Below are 22,096 nucleotides of genomic sequence, written 5' to 3' on the forward strand. Positions count from 1 at the left end.
ATTATATCATGTACAAAATGAAGTGTAGATTTTTATGGTTTATGTATGCATATAATCAAAACACTATATGTATAAAGGTTAAAAGAGTAAAAATCAGAAAATAACGAAAAAAGTAGAAAACGGAAATTTAATGTATGAAAATGAAATGTGAACGAAATATGTATGAAATATTGAATAAATAAAGGTGGTGGTTAACCACAAAAGAGAAAAAAAAAAAACAATGTTGTTTTTAACCCTAACTATCTATCAAGACCCTGTATCCGCTTGTTGGTATTAAAGCAAGTTATTGAAACACAAATCATTTCCGTGAGCACAAGGGCTACACGGATAGTATTATAAAACTTGTTTAGGCCTACTGAATAAATTCCTCATGTATGATTTCATAGAAAAATAAGGTATACATAACCACGAAACCTCCATATTTTAGGTCGGCTACAAGACGCATTATGTTCGTCTAACCAGCAAATTTGGTCAAACGTTGGACGCTTTCCAGTAAACGTTTTTGTTTTTTATAGGCCTAATAGTTGTACTGTACGTTTTATTTCAAGGCCTCTATGCCATTATGTCGACTTACGGTTATGTGTATAAAGTTATAGCCAACACATGACTGTCCCACACTCTTAAAAAAAACCTTCCGGACAGGTATTCCCGAAGCATACCGTATTTGAATCCGTAGTGCATTCCCTTTTAAAATCCACGGGTATGTCATTTAAATAAGATCGCTTCAAAAAATGATTTTACAAATCGGTTGTTCACAGAGCCAAGTAATCTTAGAGTTGACAGCCCCGATCGAGCATTGTTGACTAGAGACCTAGTTGTCCTTTAATATTGTTGATTCTGAAAAGGCGATACGATGAAAGTTTATTGTCAATGGATGTTCAATATTACTGCTTTGCTTGTGTTTCTTCAAGGGGCAAGGTCAAAAGAAGAAGGGGTACAAACAATATCACGGTAAGATAATTTGACATTAATTCTAGTTCTAACTTTTCTGTTCAGATGTGACCAAACTACTACTAGTAGTACTAGGCCAATGTTGGTTAGGCTATACCTCCATAGTTAGGCCATGGTATGGATGTGTCTAATTATATATAACTCCATGGTTAGAATAGGCCATCGTCAGAAGCCTACTAAAATGAATTAGTATATTAGTATAATGTTTTGTTTTATTATCCTTGCTGAAGATGCAGTTAATTATGTGGTTTATAAGAATGTCGTCAAAGTATGAATTAAGTCGTTATCTCAAAGAAAATAGCTTTATATCGCCAATTATGTAAAATAACTATGAGACGTCGTTTATACGTGCGCGTTAAAATAATAAGTGACTCCTGCCTTTTTTTTAATCACCTAAAAAATAGTAAGCCAACAGGGAGCATTGTGTTTGAATACGGGATAAACTCGACAGCGAGTAGATGGTGTGAAGTGTTATGTTTATGTTGGGAATATAAATAAAATGATAATTGTACAGGAAAGGGAATCCTTGGTGGTACTTTTTACAAACGTCAAAAAACCTATAAACGTCCAAAATATTCTGATGGAAAAATACATGCGAATATCTCTCGTGTTACTGTTACTGTTAATAATATTTTTAATTTTATTTTTTATGCTAAAATTTTACCTATCACTATCACCTTAGGTCTATATTTGGTTCTGAAATCTGCAGTTTTCAAGATATCTGTATTGGACACTGTAATTGATAAGTTTTGTCGATATCTGTTGAGAGTAGGAAAACATGCCCCAACTTTTGCTCAGTACAAGGTGAACTTGGTAGACACAAATTTAGCTCTAGTTAACATATTGCAATGGTACATACTTTTAAACTTGGACAGGATTAGAATTTTATATCAATGCTATTTGTTTCAACTAAGAAAAGCGTTATTTTACCAAATTTAAACAAACAATTCATATAGAAAATTTTCTCGCTGACAATTTTTAACCAAATTTCACCTAGGTATTCTTGATATTAAGGTTGAAATGTGTAGATGGTAGAGGTTTTAAAAGAAAACAGAATAATGTAAATTATGTCACAAGAATATAGAAGATGAATATCACTTATCACTAATTTGTCCGTTCTATAATGAGTTACGTCATTTCGTTTTATAATTTCCCTTCTGAAAGTAAGTTCATTAATTTAATGGCTTCTAGAAATTTTAATTGAAAATATATCTAAATTAATTTGTAGTGCGTTTAAAAAAAAAATAATAATTCATATTGCATCTATTTCTAGGGAAGAAGAAGACCTATGGTTATGAATTTGATAATTGCTTTCCATACCACTTTATTATTAATTATTCAAGGTATATCTATTCATTCAAAGAAATCGTACAGGCAGCCAAAGGTTGAAATGAGTACAATTTTACAAATATAAAAACTTTAACATTAATGTACATTGTATACGGTAGTAATCAAACATTAAAAAACACATACCTAGAAAAAAAACATTAAAAAGAGCATGAAAAAGACAACTAGCAAACTATTGTATAATTAACATTCAACGTCTGATAATAAAGATTCAGTTCGCTTTGTGTAAAGTATTTTATTCAATATGTTTTCATGAGAGGCATATTGTAGTTCATGGCAGTTTCACTATGTTCATTTTGAATGATATGCTTTTGAAATTATTTACACATTACTACTCAGAAAACGTTATACCTACACTGAATGCCATATCAATATTATTTCTTAAAGTCGGCCGAGAGGAGCATATCAATGTCGAATGTTCGATTTTTTTTTTTTAAAGGAATGCTTCATTTTAGTATATTGCCTAAGTTTGGCCAATAGCGACTTTTTACTGACTCGACATTCAGGTGAACATTTTAAAAATTTATCCAGAAACTTGTGCTGTGATAAAGCATCTTCATCAAAAAAACACGTACGAAGATGCAGAGCTAAAAAGCAAATTCTGCAAAAGGTGTGAACAGTATGGTAGTGTATCATCAACATTACGTTTATAAAAGGTGCGATTTGTATATCAAAATCAAGGCCAGCAACGTATTTACAAGTTGTTCAAATACAAGACGGTTTGATGATATATAATTAGCCCCTTTTATATTGCTTTATTGCTATAGAAAGGTTTGATTCATTCATCAATTCACTACTTTTACATAATGTATTCTCCAGTATAAGTATTACATTAACACACTCTATATCAACGGAAGAACATTATATATTAAAGAGTAACTACATTTGATTTTTTCAATTGAAGCTATTATTAAATCATGGTGAATTTACAAATACAAATATAATTATTAATCAAATCACAAACAACAGAAATAGTATGTACAATGTTTCAAGAAAATAATGAAATGGAGTCTCAGGAAACCATGAGGTTTGTATGATAGAGACCCCAGATTACTTATTCAAAAATATTTGGTGTTATAGTTATAGTTATTATTACATGGTCTACTATAGTTTCTTAAATATCTTGGTATGAAAAAATCTTCTTTGAGGGAAGTATATATATAAAGAAAACATTAGGTTGGAAACATTAATTAAGTCTAATAATTAGATTATTTACATAAAATACAGAATATTAGCATTATTTTTAAATCACCTAAGTGGTTCAAAATAAAGGGTGGGGGAGGGAAATTATCAAATGCACTGAAGAAAAATACAATTAAGGAGATACATTAGAGAGTTTATTCAATCTATAATTATTCATTAGTTTCAATTCAATAATAACCCTTTTTTTTAATTTTAGACATCGATTTATCCGTGTTGTTCCGTCTTCCGATGAGCACGTCATAACTTTGACCGCACTAGAAGAGGCGTATGGAGAAAACAAGGTAGAGTAATAGACTTTATCAATCATCTGTATCTTCACCATTACCACCAGCACCGCTGTCATCTATTTTTTTTTAATGCAGAAAAAGCAAGTCTTATTACTTAGAAAAGAAAAGGTTAAGTTCACGGTTCGAATTATTATTAAAGTACTGTTTAAAAAAAAAATACTCAGTTTTTATTCAGTTTTACTCCAGAAAGGTCCAATCAATCAAACAGTAAAAAAAAATTATTATAATAATTCATAATAATAAAATATAAAGTAAGATGGATAGGGTTTAAAAATACAAAGCGGGACCGGAAACCAAGACTATCAACTATGAATCCTTAGGCCTACTTCTTATAGGTTATCATGAATCCTTGCTTCTTATTGTTATTGTCATTTTACATTGACATCATCTTTATTATCACTTTGCATGCTCATTATGTAATGACCAACGTTTCACCATCACCGATATTATCAATAATATTATTAAACCTATAATTTGTTCTTTTTTTTAAATTGCTCCAGTTCTTTTGCTGTCCATAGTGTCTGGTTAAGATTAGTCTCATTCTATTTTCGGAAGGATCGTGTGTACTAAGTATACTTTATGATATTTATTAATAATAATTACATTTCATTTTAATATAAATTATTTCATCAGGTAATATTCTTACGTTCTGCTGGAATTCTAGACACTCCCGTCGATATTGTTTTGAATGACCACAGCTTCGATTCATTCACAGACGATTTAAAGTCAGCTGACATTCCGTACATTGTAAGAAAACATCTGCCATCCATTTGAAATATGATGTTAGTTATTGAATGTCATAAGCATGTAAAACATTATCTCTACTTGTCTTAAATACCAATACTTAATCCCAAGTCACGTTCAAAGAATTATGAATTTATTTCTTTTTAGGTAGATTATATTTGATTTATATTTGAAATAAAATAAATCATATAATTCAATTTAAAGACGATTTTTATTTTGTATTTTATAATGTAGTCCCAATTTAAAAATGTTTAATTGGTGTTTAAAAGCAAAGGAGTATCCATCACATAAAGTATCGTTTTCACTTCAATCAGGTTGAAAATGTTGAAGAATCTCTTATTGAGAAAATACGAAAGCGACGTGATGTGATGGTCGAGGATGAATATGATCATACTAGATACCATATTTATAACGAGGTAAGAGGTCACCTAAAGACCCAATCTATTGTCGATTCTGAGCTTAATGAGAGCGACTCATGTCTTACAATATTGATGGAGTTGATATGTGAAAAGGCTTGAATGTTAAGCCTGTTCTCAACCAGTCGAATTTGTTCGCGCGAATCGAAAGTATCAGCTTTATTATACGCATGCGTATTTATCTTTTCATCTTCCAAATCTCTTTCTGCGACGAATTATATTTCCTTGAGTTTTCGCTTCAGCGAAATTGGTAGTTAGAATTGCTTCTACTTTTTTTAAAGCGAAAAATTGCGCAACCAATCAGAGCTATGGAAAAAGCCATGAGTGTTAATCGAAAAGCTCAGACACGTGAGGGATGGATTGATGAAAATCGCAGCTATTCACTCTTGGAGTGGAACGGGTAGCGCAATTATTTTTTTCTCTGCAAAACATGTAATCGCGCGAATAAATTCCACTAGTGGAAAACAGGCTTAGACCTTCGGTGTTGTCCTCCTGACACTAACCATAACCCGTATTCTAATCCAATATATAATACTAAAATTATCTTATATTATATATCGGTGCTGTTAGTTTGTTACTAAACTAAAGCCTAATTCTGCCACATTAATATAATATTCGACATAGCAAAAAAAAAACAAAACAAACCTAAAATAGTATGTCGAAATTTCGAACTATATTTATGCGGCAGGATGAGGCTTTCGGGTAGTTACTCATGATTCAACTTCAAAACTGAACTGACAGCAATTTTACATAAAGTAAAAATTGAAACATTTTATTTACTTTTCTTTTCATTTCCCTACTTAAAATAATCTAACAGCATAATGTAAAATACAATATTCAAACTGAGTTTTACAGAATACAGACACAATTTAAAGGTCAAATGTGACAGTATGTCTTCGCTTGCGATGTAGAGGGTGACACTTGTACACTATTAAACCAGGTCAATGTGATTATGTTGATAGTGTATCATTCATTTTTAATATGTAGATGATTGATTGGTTGAGAATCCTAGAGAAAAGATATGAAAATATTGCATCAATGTTTACCATCGGAAGAACATTCGAAGGTCGAGATATGTATGTTATGAAGGTATATATTATTTGGGTTTTTTCCTTCTCTCTTTCTTTCCTTCTTTCATTCTTTCTTTGTTTCTTTCTGTCCATCTTTCTTTCTTTTGTTCCTTTCTTTCTTTCTTTCTTTCTTTGCTTTAAGTTTGTTTGTTTTACATTTCTAAATTGTGACCATATTTCATAGCTATATATGTCCAATAAGTACACATTTTTAATTATTTTAAATACAGATTACATCAAATGTTCGAGATCAAAATGAAAAGTCAGGAATATGGATTGAGGGTGGCATTCATGCTCGAGAAAAAATCTCTCCTGCAACAATGGTCTTTATTATACAGCAGGTAAATACAAACCCTACCCTTCATTGAGTGTTATGCAAAACAAAACCCAGTTAGCCGAGGTTGACTGGTGAAAACAGAGAAAAGATGAACATATGAGAATGTGATAACAGAGTAAACTATACAGAGTCAAGTGAATGATAAAATCAATATGATAGACAATGTTATAGCATCTAAAAAACATCCTACGTCGTATGATTGCGATAGAAAGAGGTAATACACATGTGCCTAAATTGTTCGTGAAACCATGTACAGTATAATACGTGGTTGCAATCCAATCACACCTTTTAATTACTCCTTTAAATGATTTGCTTTCATTACAGTTATTGGAGGAATATGGTAATGATGACGTTGCAACCGAATTAGTAGATGGACTAATCTGGTATATACTCCCGGTTGTGAATATCGATGGATATGAATTTGCAATGAAACCGCTGGAAAATGCTACAACCATTAGACAGTTTTTCAAAACGGATGCGGATGTTGAGGAGGAGGTGCGTATTTTAAAGCCTGTTTTCCACTAGGCGAATTTAGTCGCGTGAATCCATTGAAAAAAACCCCGAATAGCTGCGATTTCATTTTCATCGCGTGTCTGTTGAAATTGTTCAATTCAACTGAGTGCTCATGAACGCGTCATAACCAAATAGTGTATATATAGATTTATAGTCTTAGTCTCTGATTTGTTACGCAAATTTTAGCTTCGCAAAAGTAGAAAATATTCGAAGAATAATTTTATTGAAACAAAAATCTCAAGTAGCTATAAAATTCCTCGCAGAAAGAGATTTGGATGGAAAGTAAGAATACGCATGTGTATATTCACACGTTCAATAATTCGCGCAAATAAATTCGTCTAGTGTAAAACAGGCTTACTTATTATTAGTGCTAGTTACCGAAATTCTATCCCTATAAATTTTAATTTAAAAATACATGGAAATCGAACAAAAATTTAACAAAATTATTACGAAGAAGATGAATTTTCAATGCATCTTAGCTCATTCCAAGTAGGGGCCAGAATCAGAAATAAATTATTGAGATCTCAGTATCGTAATGGAATGCTAAAAGCAACATTCCCGTTTCACCTAAAGAAAGACAGCGCCGTTTTTTATACAATAGAAAATCATAATAAAAATAATAATAATAATAGAATTCAACGGCGTCGATATGGAGCTTAACTGGAAGAACATGCTGTAAGATAATACAAACTTGATTATTGGACATTGTTTAATAAATTCGACATATGAAATTCATAAAATAAATGATTTACAAATTAGTAGAATAACTTGGCATTTATGTGTACAGCATCTTTTAAATGGAACAGTTTAAGATATCTCACTCTCACCTAGCCACCCAAACCGCCACTATTTTTTCTTTCCCTTTCTGTAGGTATGGGAAGCATTGTATTGGCGAAAGACACGTTCTGTTAACGAAGGCACAACATGCATCGGTGTAGATCCTAATCGAAACTGGGACTTTAAATGGGAAGGTAATAATTTATACCGTATATTATATTTCAATGAAATCCAAAATATAAGATACATGGTACAATATATAAATAACAATTTACATACGTATTGAAGAAATGGAAGAAAATTTAAAAACTGTTGTATTTATCAAATTAATGTCTCTCGATACTATTAGGCCTACTTTTTTTGTTGAATATGCCATTTTGATTTTCCATAATTTGTATTCACTTTGACAAAAAATTTGATCGAAAAACAAAATTGTTTACCTGAAAAAGTAATTTAAAGCAAAAAAAGTCAAATTGGCTGTCAGAAAATTAAATGAGTTTTGGTTTTTAGTTTAATTTAACCACTTTTTATAGGCCTAAGTGAAAACAATTTTTCCCGCGGAAGTGATTTAAAAAAACTTTATTCAATGGCATATTCAAAATCTGATTTTATTAATCTTCATTTTTCATGTTTTTGGGGAACAATTAATTTATCTATCTATTTATCTATTTATTTTTATTCTGAATAGGAATCTGTTGATCCCAGTAGCCTAAATTAAACGACCAACAATTATAATTAATTATTTGATTGTTAGATAATATTTTTTTAACATTAAAATATGAATTTCAATGTGGACAATAGCAATTCTCGCTAGGTTTATTTTCTAGGAGAATTGTTCTGCGATTTTTACGATTAAACAAAAATTAATTTAACGATTATAACGTTTTTCATAATGTTTGTATTGAGTAAATGCATTTTCAAAAATGTATACTAATAAAATACAATTTTACTGATTACTGAAAAGAATGCATGAGAAGTTTGAATTACACACTTATATTTATTTTCACTTAATATTGTAAGTTGCAGTGTTATTGTTAATTATATTAAAGATGTATTGTCCCTTGAAACACAAAAAAATAAGGTAAAAATATTCTAAATTTAAATTGGCCATATCAAAGTAATATTAAAGTTGTTCACTTTAAGTCGAAAATTGGAGCCAAAAAGTTTACGTAATTAACAGGTAAATAATTTGATTAAATTTCGTCTGGAAACTCGTCGCGAGCGAATGTAAACAAAGATTTCAACCACGAGTATGCATTATGCATGATGCTAATTAGGATTGTTTACAACTCTTCACGGTTGAGAAGATGTTTTCACACAGATAGCGAGGAAGTTTTACGATTATGCATACAGAGTAGCCAAACAAGCGCGTTGCATATGAGATATGTTTTGATCGAAAACTGGAAGTCAAAGTTATTTTTTGAAAAAAAAAAAACGTCTCTATTTCAGTTAAATGATTTTTTTTCCGACTTTTTTTTTGTAAAAGTTAATAACTATTATGATACTTCAAAATTACCCACTTTTAAAAAATTTTTTTTATTTTTTGGAATTAGTCAAAGGGATAATACATCTTTAATTCTACGGTATGTGTTTAATGGTGTGTTTTTATTTCTTTATATATTCATTTTCACGTTTTAATACTTTGTTATGTATTTTTATAATGAAAGTTTTATTTTTGTATAGTACCTTTTTATATTAATCAATCGGATTATTTTTTTTTTGTGTTTTAGCACATTTCCATTAAGACTTTTGTTATAACGTACACTAAATATTTCTCCACTTGAATTGTATTTTGTAGCGTTACGAGTAAACAAGGACACCAATGAAACGTTTTGTTTGAATTCCTACCCTGGATTAAAACCCTTTTCGGAAGTGGAAATACGAAACATTGCAAACTTCTTAATGGAACATTCGTATATTGATGCCTATCTTTCTGTACACAGTTATGGTCAAATGATCATTTTCCCTTGGTGCTGGACTAAAGATAACATATCTGACTATGAAGATCTGGTGAGTTCACTACGAGTAGGCCTAGTGGTGCTGTAGTTAGTGGTTATTAAACGTGCTTGCCTTTCAGGTACATAGTTCAATCCTGACTTAGTGCCAGGGTTGTAACTCACTCTTTCAACTTCATTCATCCCTATTCCTAAAATGAGTTTATGAACACGATCAATTATAAAACAGTTTATTCATCGAATCTGTGTAATTGGCGAGTAACTCGATGTTTGGTGCGCATGAATTAAAAAAGAAAATAAATATTAGTATCCGCAAGTTTTTTTCTGCTTACTCCAATCTTCCTCTCACATTGGTTACTGCTTATTAGTATACATTTCTTCCTTCAAACCACATGTTTTCAAGGCACCTAGTATATGGCTAGTGATTCAGCTTTAAATCGGAAGACAACGGTTGAACCTCCGTCGATATCGTGTGTCTTTTTTCATAGAGAGAGATTATTTTAAAGGGTTAGGTTACTAAGGTTTACTATGTGAATTGACCTGCCTGTCGCTTAAAATGAAATAGACACGTAGTTTGTTGTTAGACATGACACCGAACGCAAATCGGCTAATACAATAGCCTCCAAATAGCCTCTAAATGATTGGCTAGGCCTATATGTAATTCATTTTATTCATCACAATAAAAAAAAACCAATGTGGGTAGGCGGCGGATAATTTTTAGCTCACTATGTCGGTCGGTCAGTCGGTCGGTCGGTTGGTCGGTAAACACTAACTTGAGCACGCGACTGCAGCCATGTATTTGGCCTTGTTGATATAGCGAGAAAATGAAAATCTGAAGTATATTTCACTAATTTAATATTATATATTTAATAGTAGTTATATTACCTATATGTGGTCATCTGGTAACATTTTTTGCGACACATTTATTTATTTTCTTCAATTTAGAAAAAAAAAATTTACATTTGTGCACATAGGCCCTATTGCTTATTTTAAAAAAACCCAAATAATATGAAACTGTAGATCGATAGTTATTGAACAATAGAAATGTTTTGTTCACCTGACCTTAATAATAACTAATTAATGCATTAATTGGGATCGTATCACTTTATTCTCATAGCAAAATCTCTCTGATAAGGTAAGCCAAGCAATAGAATCTGTCAACGGAACCAAATACAGATCAGGACCAGTTCCAAGTCTGATTTGTAAGTATTTTCCATTCGTTGGGGCTTAGTTATTTTCTCTGCTAAGTTGCTTCTTATACCCACCAAAGTTAGCAATAACTGTGCCTAAGAAACCCGGGTAAATAACTCAGCCTGAGTTATTGTATTGGTTTTTGGTATATATCCAAACTGACAAACCCGCTTCTTTCATAATATCAATCGACAATTAATAATAGAGAACCCCTATTGAGGTGACACTTTCGGGACCCAACCCCCTCGCATTAAGAGGGCTTTTCAAAGGAAAAAAAAAATATACCAAAATGAACAATATTGATCTTGATTCAAGAAATTGAGAAGAATGGACAATTTAGTAGCCAACAATGAAAACTATCAACACATAAAAAGTATTATAAATATTATGATATCCATTGTTTGTTTTAATAACGATATAAATTAATATTAGGCCTAATGTCTTTTGGGTTGGCATACTGCCCCTCGTTTCGTGGGAAAGTGCACGTCCCCTGAATAACGGTTTAGTTCTACTGTATTTTAGTAAACAAAATGTATTAATGTTTAAAGCTACAGTAACGGGTTGTTCCTGCGATTGGACATATGCTGTTGCTGGAATTAAATATTCGTATGGAATTGAACTGCGTGATACTGGTACATACGGGTTCTTTCTTCCCGAAGATCAAATTGAACCTACCGGAATAGAAACATTAGAAGGATTTAAAGAAATCGGCAAACATTTAATCAGGTTAGTGATAAACTTAAAGAGCCTCATAAATATAAATAAAATGGCTATAGAAAGAATTTATAAATCAACATTTGAATTAACGCAGTACTTATGCTATAGTGTAAAGCAGTAAAATAAGAGAGAATTTTGAAAAACAATATCCTGGCAAACAAAAATTCCTGGCTTTGGATCACGTTGGAACAGATGCTGAGCTGAAATAATAACCGCCTGAACAGATGGTACACTATAGTTTTAATATAATATTATGTTCAGACCACAGCTACATCATAATGTTGTGTTGAGGTTTGAAAATTTCAATAGGTGTGGTGAATTTTGCCCAAAATGGGGAAATTTCTGTCCAGAATAGGGAAATATTTTATCCAGAATAAGGACTTGTCATTCAACTACAAATAGTGATTGTTTTACTTATGTTGGTTTTAATACACATTGATAGAATAGTTGCTCACTAATAACATTTGTATTGACACAAAGTTTTTGAGAGAAATTTAACCAAAAAAATAAATCTAATCGAGCATGATAAATTGATAAACCTGACAGAATGATAGATATAAAAAGTGAAGCACTGGCTGAAATCATATTGAATATCAACATAATTATTAGCCTTAAACTATGCCTATTTGGAGTCGGAAATAACGCAATTAAAGCACTAATTAATACTATGTTACTAATATGTCAACACACATATATTATTGTACAATGAGAAAAATTAGGCCAAATATTGCACGATTCGTCGTCAACTTTGTTTATAGCAGGAAATTAATTATTCGGCGTGTGCTTTGATTAGTTACTATAATAACTCAAGGATTCCATCATGTGTTCGAAATTCCATTTGGAATTACTGCATGGGACGGTAGATTAACCCGTGGTCTGTGGTCGAAAAAAAAAGAAAAAAAAGGAAAAGGATAAAAAGAAGGAAAGTGACAACCTGTATTATATTAATAAATATTCTGTACTCTTACTTGATGTGGTATAATAATGGCGGTGCCGGTGTACTACTTAATATAATATACTGTAGTTTTTAACGTTAGATAAATTTATAGATTCAGTGAAAATTTACATTAGAGGTAAATTGGAACTATAATTATCACTCACTAAATGTTTATTATACTTAAAAATAACTGATAACGGTGTTAATTATTTAAAGATGTATTGTCCCTTGAAACACAAAAAAATGAAGGTCAAAATATTCTAAATTTAAATTGGCCATATCAAAGTAATATTAAAGTTATTCACTTTAAGTCGAAAATTCGAGCCAAAAGCAACAAGATTACGTAATTAACAGGTAAATTAGTTTGATTACATTTCGTCTTGAAAATCGTTGCGAGCGAAAGTAAACAAAGATTTTAAACCACGAGTACGCATTATGCATATGCTAATTATGATTGTTTACAACTCGTCACGGTTGAGAAGGTATTTTCACACAGATCGTGAGGAAGTTTTATGATTATGCATACAGAGTAGCCAAACAAGCGCGTTTCATTATGGGATATGTTTTGATCGAAAACTTTGACTGGAAGTCAAAGTTATTTTTTAAACACAAAAACGTCTGTATTTCAGTTAAATGATTTTTTTTCAACACATTTTTGGTGAAAGTTAATAACTATTATGATACTTCAAAATGACCCACCTTTTTTCGAAATCTGTTATTTTTTATTTTTTTGGAATTAGTGAAAGGGACAATACATCTTTAATTAATAAAACACTTTTCCACTTCAAATTTACTTAATAATAATAATAATAATAATAAATAACATTTATAAAGCGCAAGAGACAAAGGTTTCAAAGCGCTGTGTTTCCAAGATCTGTGCAAGTAGTAGCGTGTGATTATGCTTCTCTGAAGAGATGAGTTTTGAGTTTAGTTTTAAATGTGATAACAGATTTTGATGAGCGTATTTCGAGGGGTAGAGTGTTCCAGAGTTTTGGGGCTGCGACAGCGAAAGCACGATCACCGTAAAACCGAGTTCTGGAACGGGGTCCAGGTTTTAGAAGAAGTCTGCAGGATGAACGAAGCGAAGAGTTGGTTGACGGAGTAATGATGTCACATATGTAGGCTGGAGCACATCCGTTGATGGCCTTATATGTCAGCAACAGGATTTTAAAACGAATGCGCTGAACTACAGGCAACCAGTGTAAGTCACGAAAAACGGGAGAAATATGTTAAAAAATATATTAACTTATGTGTTAACATAGTACTGTTATTATTGTGTACATTTTGTAACTTAGTTAGAAGTGTACATTGGTAGTTAACTTTATTAAATTTTTAAAACAAAAAAGTTTCTTATGTTTTTTAAAGATGTATTGTCCCTTTGACTAATTCAAAAAAAAATTGTTTTACTATTTCGAAAAAAAGGAGGGGGCTTTTGAAGTATCATAATAGTTATTAACTTTCACCAAAAATTAGTCGAAAAAAAAACAATTTAACCGAAATACAGACGTTCTTTTTGTTCAAAAAATAACTTTGACTTCCAGTCAAAAGTTTTCAATCAAAACATATCTCATAATGCAACGCGCTTGTTTGGCTACTCTGTATGCATAATCATAAAACTTCCTCGTGATATGTGTGAAAACACCTTCTCAACCGCGACGAGTTGTAAACAATCCTAATTAGCATCATGCATAATGCATACTCGTGGTTTGAAATCTTTGTTTACTTTCGCTCGTGACGATTTTCCAGACGAAATGTGATCAAATTAATTTAACTGTTAATTACGTAAACTTGTTGTTTTTGGCTCGAATTTTCGACTTAAAGTGAATAACTTTAATATTACTTTGATATGGCCAATTTAAATTTAGAATATTTTTTTTTTCATTTTTTGTGTTTCAAGTGACAATACATCTTTAATGTTTTGCCTTCTCTACATTGGACAGCTTCCCTATTTTAGACACAGAACTTCCTCATCCTGGACAGAAATCTCTCCATGTTGGACAAATCGGATTTCTCTTTATTGGACAGCTCCCCTATTTTGGACACAGCACTTCCCCATCCTGGACAGAAATTTCCCCATTTTGGACAAATCGGATTTCTCTATATTGGACAGCTTCCCTATTTTAGACACAGTACTTCCCTATTCTGGACAGAAATTTCCCCATTTTGGATAAATCGGATTTCTCTGTTTTGGACAGCTTCCCTATTTTAGACACAGCACTTTCCCATCCTGGACAGAAATTTCTCCATTTTGGACACGATATAGCGCCACCACTTCCCATTCTGGTGGACAAAAATTTCCCCATTTTCAACAACCCCTCATAATCCAACACATTTGTCTAACTTCATGCATGCGTACACCACCATGGACATCACAATAACCACCAATTTCTGTTTACATTTCATTTCATTTATTATCAAAATGATAAAAAATAAATAAAATACATGAACAAGGAACAAGAAAAACAACTAGCTGACAGAGACATGATTCCTAAAAAGTAAACCTAATCACTATATTTTTGTCTTTTTAAATTTTGTATAGCCTTGATCATAATGATGCGACGTCTATCAACCATTCGTCATCTCTTCTGTGCTGTTTTGTTTATTTGCTATTGCAGTGTATCTAAAATGTATTTTGTAGTGATATTATTAGTCTCTTGAACCAATATACTGTAATTGTAATTCAATCAATCAATCAATCAATCAAAATCAACATTTATTTCCTAAACAAACAAAACATTATATATAAGACACAGAAAGGAAAATAACAATAAAACGTAAAGCGGTACATTTCAATTGAGATTGATCGCCTTTTAATTTCTCTTTAGTCGGCATTCGTCTATGTTGGACGGATATTTTTTTTCGAAAACTCTATTTTTTAGAACAATTCGCAGTCAGGATAGGTCATCATTAATTAATTAGATGGTGACCGTCCATTGGTCGAGACTGCTAGTTGTGTTTAGATTAATTGATGCTCAGACTCTAGGACAAAGAACAAGAATTACATTAAAAAAAAAGTTGTTGAAATGTTGATGTTTATCCAATTTTGCTGTTTTTATACATTTTAACAATTGTTGTAATTCAGTTTAAACTGCAAGAACGATTGAAATCAATCGATTGATTGATTGACTCACAACAGTGGGTTGGCAATATAAAACCATGATAAAATCATGAAAGTGACCATTTGTTTTCATTTTGACAGTTGATTTCATTTATCTATTATTGTTTGCGTTTATCTTAATTTTTAAAAAAACTGTTTTTACTGTAACTATTATATGGGCTAGAACTAGGTTATATTTACTTTTATTTACTATATAGCATGATATTATTACAGGTATATTATTAATATTATAATTTTTATATATAACTTAATTTTTAATTAAATGACGGGTATACGGTTGATGTCTTTAAAGCCATTGCGTTTAAATCATGCAAATATCATATTTTGCTTTTATACGGCCTAATAATGATTAGAATCATGACTAGGTAGGTCTATTTGTTTTTCTTTATATCAATGAGTTAATATCTAGTCAAATCAAATTTGGCCTGCTGAGGCTATGGCGCTATCCTACCTTATTCATTATAAAACTAATCTTGATTATTGAATAAATAAACAATATATTCAAATTGATCAATGGTGTGGTTTTAATTTCGATTCGACTATCAAAAGATAAACAAAGTTTAATAGCCGTCGCACTTTTTATTATTTACAAACGATCGTGCCAGTTCGTAACTTATATTTCTTTTTCGTTTGTGGCATGGTCCGCAGAGACCTGGGGTTTCTTGTTTTGAGACTACCCCGCGAAACATGAAATAATTGTGATGGATTGTGAGATCGATTCAAAACGTCGTAAACAGAGTAAGTACAGTTATAGGCTAGCTTTTATGATTAAAATAATCCAAAACTTAATAGTATTTGTTATAAACTATTAATTATTAGCCTAGCAGCAGATAGGCCTACTAGGCTTGTGTATGCGTAGGTCTTGCCTAGCCTAGGTAGGTAGGCTAAATAAGGCTAGCTAGGCTAGGTAGGCGACCGATTCGAAAAAAATGCGACCGACATGATCTGCTGACTGAGTCTGTAACAGCTAGCCTAGGTAAGTATGCCTATATGCAGATATATGCTAGCTAGCCTAGAGTGGTGGTATTCCTACTACTACTACTACTACTACTAGCCTAAGCCTGTTCTCTACTCTTCTAGGCCTACTTACTCTAGCTAGAGAGGTTTGATTATTATAAACATGTCGACATCAAACAACTACTGATCCATCATCGTATTTAATCTATAAAATAATAAAGATAAAATAAATGATATCAAATACATTATTTAATTAGCCAGAGCCTACCATACCAGGCGTAGATTTGAATGACTAACTAAAGTAATAACTGATTGATGCTCTATAGTAACCATTTTGTGTTCTTTAGCTTTCGTAAACTATGTTCTTGAAAAACTCAAAACACGTCTGAAAGAAAAACCTAAAGAGCCTCATAACTATAAAAGATGCGAATATAAATATGAGGCAAATGTGGCAGAAGATGAGTTGCAGAATGACATAAAAGATGATATTATTATTACCACCAATGAAACGAATGTACCATCTAAGAAAAAGAAAGTTTCTGCTAAAAGCTATGAAAGAATTTACCAAGCCAGTCTGCCCATTGAGGGGTTAGAGGTTACAAGAGAAATTTCAGAGTCATGTGAAAGTGATTCTACAGACAATAGTAATAATAGTAAGTAAATAGTATTTAAATCAATTGTTAAGTCATTGAGTTTAAATGCAAACCCCCATTAAAAGTGTACATCTCGAGATGTCCCAGATTTATGAAAGCTTGGCCAAACCATAGAGGGTGCTATGATTTTTACAAAATAAAACATCCAAACATAGAGGGCTATTAAAAACATATCTGGAATCAGCATCTATATTTTAAACAATGGGTATGGCATGGAATATGACGATGTGCATTGTGGATAATCCATCACCAACATGTTTAGTTATGTCTGTAGTTAATACAAAAATTGCATAGATATTGGTCGAGCCTAAATTTTAAAATGATCGGGACCAACAGCTTCCAGCTCCGCCAACCAACTGAAAAAAAGAGTCTGGTGAAAAGAGTCTGTGTTCAAATTTGTATGTACACAGTTCGATGGTGGTGACATCATGTAATACACCTACAGTACCTTTATTAGCCCTATCCCTAATACTGTATTATCAAACCAAACTATGATATTAAACAATGCACTATTTTAGTTGAACCAAAAAAGCGACAAAGGAAAAGAAAGCGGCGTCACCGAGTCAGGAAAGATGAAGGAAAGGTAACTGAAAATGTATCAGAAGTACCAACACCAATTATACCAATACCTGATGGAAACTTGAGGACTACGGAAGATATATCAGAAGTACCAACACCAATACCTGCGCCAGATTCAGCTCAGTCAGAGAAATCTGAAGAGAAGTTTACTAGGAAAAAAAATAACAAAGAAGCCAAGATAGCTTCAGTTAGAGCTGACTTAAAGAATGAGGCTCACTCACTCGCACAAGTATGGAATGATTTCTTCAAAGCAAGATTCACTTTAGTGACTGAACCAGAAAATATTGGCGATGATTTACCAGAAACATGTAATCGGATTCCTATAAATACAGGTAATGAATATATCATTATTGTTTTTTTTTTCACGAGAGTGGTAACCCCTAATTTTATTGTAAATTCTACAGCACCAGTCCATTACTTGGTAACTATAATAATGTACAGTATGTGTAAGTATCTTAATAATAATTACGCATACATAATTATACTAATGGACTGGTGCTGTAGAAATCACCCCTCTTGTGAATTCAATTTTTACAACTGGCTCTCCAAGTACAAGTTTTTTTTTACTTTGCTTAAATGAATTTATTTTTATTACTTTGATAAAAAGAAAAATAGGAAAATTGAATTAATATTTTGTTTCAGGGTGTCAAGTTGGTGATATTAAAGCTGCTTCTGTTAGCAATGAACTGTATTCAGAAGGCACCTCTTGCACTGATCAAGCATCCAATGTAAAACAGTTAGAACCATTGACAGAGAGTACCTCACTGACAGAGTCATCCTCAGTTGTCATTGATCAAAATGTAGAACCTTCAACAACACAAATTTGTTTTGAAGAACGATATAAAGAACTAGAAGAATCTGGAAGCAGTTGTAAAGAGGATGAGCAACGAACAACTGAAGTAAACAAGACAAAACCGAAAGATAATGCTGTCAAATTAACTAAGAATCAAAGACGTAAACTAAGAAAGAAAAAAAGGCAATTTTATCTAAGGAAAGAAAAAGCAGAAAGGCAAGTTTTTGATGAAGAAAAATTAAAAGAGCTAAGTCTAAAATGTTTTGAGAAGAGTAAAGATGAAATTATTGCATTTTTTGACTCGATGTGGGACATATTTCAACAAGAAAATAAAGGTAAACATTTATCTTAAATACCCAGTATTAAGATGTCATGGTTTTTAGATAATATAAATAAACTGGTGGCATTCACTCTCTGTTTACTCCTTATATTTAGATGCCATTAAAAGATCACCTATTATTATTATGTTTTTAATTTACTGTTAAAAATGTGTGCAAAGTGCAACCAAACAATAGAGAGCGGTATAACAATTTAAAAACCAGAGCCATAAATAGAAAGAGTTACGACTTTGAATGAATTAGAAGCCATTTTTGTGTCCAACTATTTTTATGTAGAGTATGAAGTTGAGTCCTTTGATTTAAAAACATGTCCCAATATACATAGGCATAGTTGGTCACAAAAATGGCTGGTGTGCACCCCACGTGACTTTCTAAAATCGCAATTTCATAACTCTTTCAATATGTCTATGTTAAAAACCAAACCACTGTCCATAAACCACTTAAAACCACTATATCAAATGTATACTGTTGTATAACTCTAAAATTATATTACTGTTCATTTTTCTATTTTTTTTTTATAGATAAAGTAGGTTTTGATGAGTTGGAAAGATTACGAGTAATTCTAATACAGGTCTTTGATGATATCCAACATTATCAACAAACCACACCCACGTTTGAAATGCTGGTCTCTATCAAGAAATGGTTGTTATTGCTTGATAACAACCGAGCGAGGGCAGTGCTGGACAGTTATCGACAGTCAGACGCTTTACCAGGTAAAATTATTGTTGTTTACTTCTCTTCATTTTCAGAGATATAAGCTCTACAGGCCTAAACAGTTTTATAAGACCGTCACTAACTCTGAAATGGCGAAATGTTGGATAGAATTGAATATCTTGGACGCCAATGTGATGGTTAAACTATTATATATAAATACTCAAACAAGATATATGCCAGTTCACTTTCTATCTCTTTTATTAATTGAATCCCCAAATTCTTCTTCCCCTTACATCCCATAATAATCCTCCCTTCATGGCTTGCCATGGTATTTAAGGAAGAGTAATATATAGCATGATGGAATTTTTAATTGTGGCACTACAATAAATATAAATCCTAGAGAGTTGCTTCCATGAAAAGGGTTGGTATAATATGAATAATAAAAATGTAAGTAAGAGATTTAGTGGGATATGTTGCTTCTATAGTTTTATTTGTTTGTTTCTTCAGATCATAAACAAGTGATTACCTCCCTAGTGGAATATTGGATAATTGACATAGCGCCCTCTCTTGGTAGGCAGAGTTCTACAACTTGAACATTTATAGGTGACATATATTGTTTTATTATTTTAAACTTTATGGTAGTTTTTAAATAATGCACATTATTCTTTATATGTTCTAGTTTAGAGGGTCATATCGATTAAACCACAGCATTTATTTTATTTGTTTCAATCCAGCCGAAGCTGATTATTAGGGACCTTCAGAACAATACAATTTAAATATAATTAAAAAATAATAACATTTATATATTTAATATATAAATCTTTAAATGGTACTTCAAATTAAAATTTGGCCATTTGAAAGAGATGATTTTTAAGGAAGAGTAAGATTTATAGCATATAGCATATTTAAAGGAAGAGAATTGAAGGGGGATGGAGCATTGAAGCTAAAGGATTGTCTGGGAATACAGACGTCACTGTTAGTGAGCTGCTGTGTATTTATGCGTAATGCAAAATTAGTGGAAGCTCTAGAATTAATGATTCCTTTTTTACAACTTTAAGTTTTTATTACTGAAATAATTTTTTCTATTATAGTTTGTTTTAAATATAGGACGCTATTATAAACAACTATATTTTCATTTGTAAAAAATGTGCATATATGTCAGCCGATTTTTAGTTATATCATGAGGGAATGTGTTATTTTAACTTAAGTGGCAACTATTAAGGGACAATTTTAAAGAGAACCATAATTTTGACAACGTACTATGGATGTACATATGATTTCAGAATAATTGCGAGATTTAAGATATCGCCGCACGCGCTCGCTGTACATCCGTCGTCGTAAATTGCTGTGACGTAGCAAAATCTACCTCATGAGTTTTCACTGTTAACATACAAGGATAGGTACCTGTCATTTCAATTGCTAATTTGACATGCCTTAGGTTTAAATTTGCCAAAATGTTTAGTTATTTTGAAGAAACAAATTCAACATTTATGTTACGATTTATTTAAAAAGTGTGTTTACTAGAAATTTTCGCGCTTTGCGAGAAATGTCTATTAACCCCCGAGGTCGCGAGAAGTATGAAGTAAATTTATGATTGAATGTTATCAACAATCTTTATAATACAATAGAGTAATTTTACTCTCAATCTCAATTAGTCTAATCTTTCTTTGTGATTCCCAGTATTCTTTCATGTTTATGGTGTCAGCACTCTTAAACATGATTCTTCCTGGTAAAAGAAGAAACCTAACTACAGGTGCTCGCCTTGTCGTGGATGTTAGGCTAAGCTTGTTACGAAGAAGCATCATGCTGACATTTACATACAAAACATTTTCAAAATTGTATTAATTGCTAGTGCAACATAATGGAATTGATCAAGCAACACGAGTCCGGAATTCATAGAATTTTAAATGGTATACAAATTAACAAGAAGCATGTTTTGAAACAATAGAAATACAAATATTTGTAATTTAAAATGAATGTCTGTTTTTTGGCATATTTTGATTGATCACGCACAATACAAGTGTAAGCAAACATACGTCTGTGATACTCTAAATGTGGTACAAAAGCTCTGGTGTTGAAAATAATAGTTGAATACAGAATCACCATCATGTGTCAATGTCTGGGAAGCAAGCACCGCAAGAATATGACACCGTCCATATCAAGTTCATGCTCAAGTTGTAGCTTCTGGACGCGTTTTAGGACACGGGCATAACACATTCTCCACTTCAGCCATTCCTCGCACTACAAAAACAAAATGTGTCATTGGAAGAGTATATTAACGTAATTCCATGCAAGCAATTATGTGGAAACATCTGGCATAGCGGTAAGGATTTGGGTTTCCAATCAAGAGGTCGGGAGTTTGAACCCCGGCAGCGCCACTTGTTTGTGCCCTTGAGAAAGGCACTTTATCTGCAATTGCTTCTCCACATCCAGGGACAATGGGTACCCAGGAGGTTTAAGTGCCAAATGAGCTGATTACAGCTGAAATATGTGGAATGACTCACTGAGTATGTATTCCATGACACTTGTTCTGGGGTAAAGGGTCTTTCACACCTGTTC

General features: G+C 32.0%; 2 protein-coding genes across 5 annotated transcripts; both read left to right on the forward strand.

Annotated features, from left to right (window-relative positions):
- Nucleotides 1-377: 377 nt before the first annotated feature.
- LOC144842234 (carboxypeptidase B-like) lies at nucleotides 378-16,067 on the forward strand. Of its 3 annotated transcripts, XM_078698645.1 has the most exons (13): nucleotides 378-395; nucleotides 759-951; nucleotides 3,698-3,782; nucleotides 4,422-4,535; nucleotides 4,847-4,948; nucleotides 5,936-6,037; nucleotides 6,249-6,359; nucleotides 6,680-6,850; nucleotides 7,740-7,839; nucleotides 9,444-9,655; nucleotides 10,718-10,802; nucleotides 11,340-11,517; nucleotides 14,985-16,067. In XM_078698645.1, exons 2-13 carry the CDS (start codon nucleotides 854-856, stop codon nucleotides 15,067-15,069), a joined length of 1,443 nt encoding a protein of 480 aa, XP_078554771.1. In that variant the 5' UTR covers nucleotides 378-395; nucleotides 759-853; the 3' UTR covers nucleotides 15,070-16,067. The 3 variants fall into 3 exon arrangements, with proteins under 3 accessions (XP_078554771.1, XP_078554772.1, XP_078554770.1); XM_078698646.1 differs by lacking the exon at nucleotides 378-395 and having other exon boundaries at nucleotides 623-951; nucleotides 11,346-11,517; XM_078698644.1 differs by lacking the exon at nucleotides 378-395 and having other exon boundaries at nucleotides 626-951.
- LOC144842232 (uncharacterized) lies at nucleotides 16,067-21,463 on the forward strand. Of its 2 annotated transcripts, XM_078698643.1 has the most exons (7): nucleotides 16,067-16,301; nucleotides 16,868-17,173; nucleotides 17,692-18,084; nucleotides 18,395-18,880; nucleotides 19,405-19,596; nucleotides 20,045-20,140; nucleotides 21,218-21,463. In XM_078698643.1, the coding sequence occupies exons 1-6, from the start codon at nucleotides 16,265-16,267 to the stop codon at nucleotides 20,128-20,130; spliced, it is 1,500 nt and encodes a 499-aa protein (XP_078554769.1). In that variant the 5' UTR covers nucleotides 16,067-16,264; the 3' UTR covers nucleotides 20,131-20,140; nucleotides 21,218-21,463. The 2 variants fall into 2 exon arrangements, with proteins under 2 accessions (XP_078554769.1, XP_078554768.1); XM_078698642.1 differs by lacking the exon at nucleotides 21,218-21,463 and having other exon boundaries at nucleotides 20,045-21,097.
- The last annotated feature ends 633 nt before the right edge of the window (nucleotides 21,464-22,096 follow it).

Source organism: Antedon bifida, chromosome 5 (genome assembly GCF_963402885.1).
Source record: "Antedon bifida chromosome 5, ecAntBifi1.1, whole genome shotgun sequence".
In the NCBI taxonomy this organism is placed as follows: domain Eukaryota; kingdom Metazoa; phylum Echinodermata; class Crinoidea; order Comatulida; family Antedonidae; genus Antedon; species Antedon bifida.

Coding starts and splice junctions, on each gene's coding strand:
- LOC144842232 (XM_078698643.1), top strand. CDS start 16,265: ATGGATTGTGAGATCGATTCAAAACGTCGTAAACAGA. Junction 17,174..17,691: donor TACAGACAATAGTAATAATA/GTAAGTAAATAG, acceptor GCACTATTTTAG/TTGAACCAAAAAAGCGACAA. Junction 19,597..20,044: donor ACAGTCAGACGCTTTACCAG/GTAAAATTATTG, acceptor TTGTTTCTTCAG/ATCATAAACAAGTGATTACC.
- LOC144842234 (XM_078698645.1), top strand. CDS start 854: ATGAAAGTTTATTGTCAATGGATGTTCAATATTACTGCTTTGCTTGTG. Junction 952..3,697: donor GGGGTACAAACAATATCACG/GTAAGATAATTT, acceptor TTTTAATTTTAG/ACATCGATTTATCCGTGTTG. Junction 10,803..11,339: donor ACCAGTTCCAAGTCTGATTT/GTAAGTATTTTC, acceptor TAATGTTTAAAG/CTACAGTAACGGGTTGTTCC.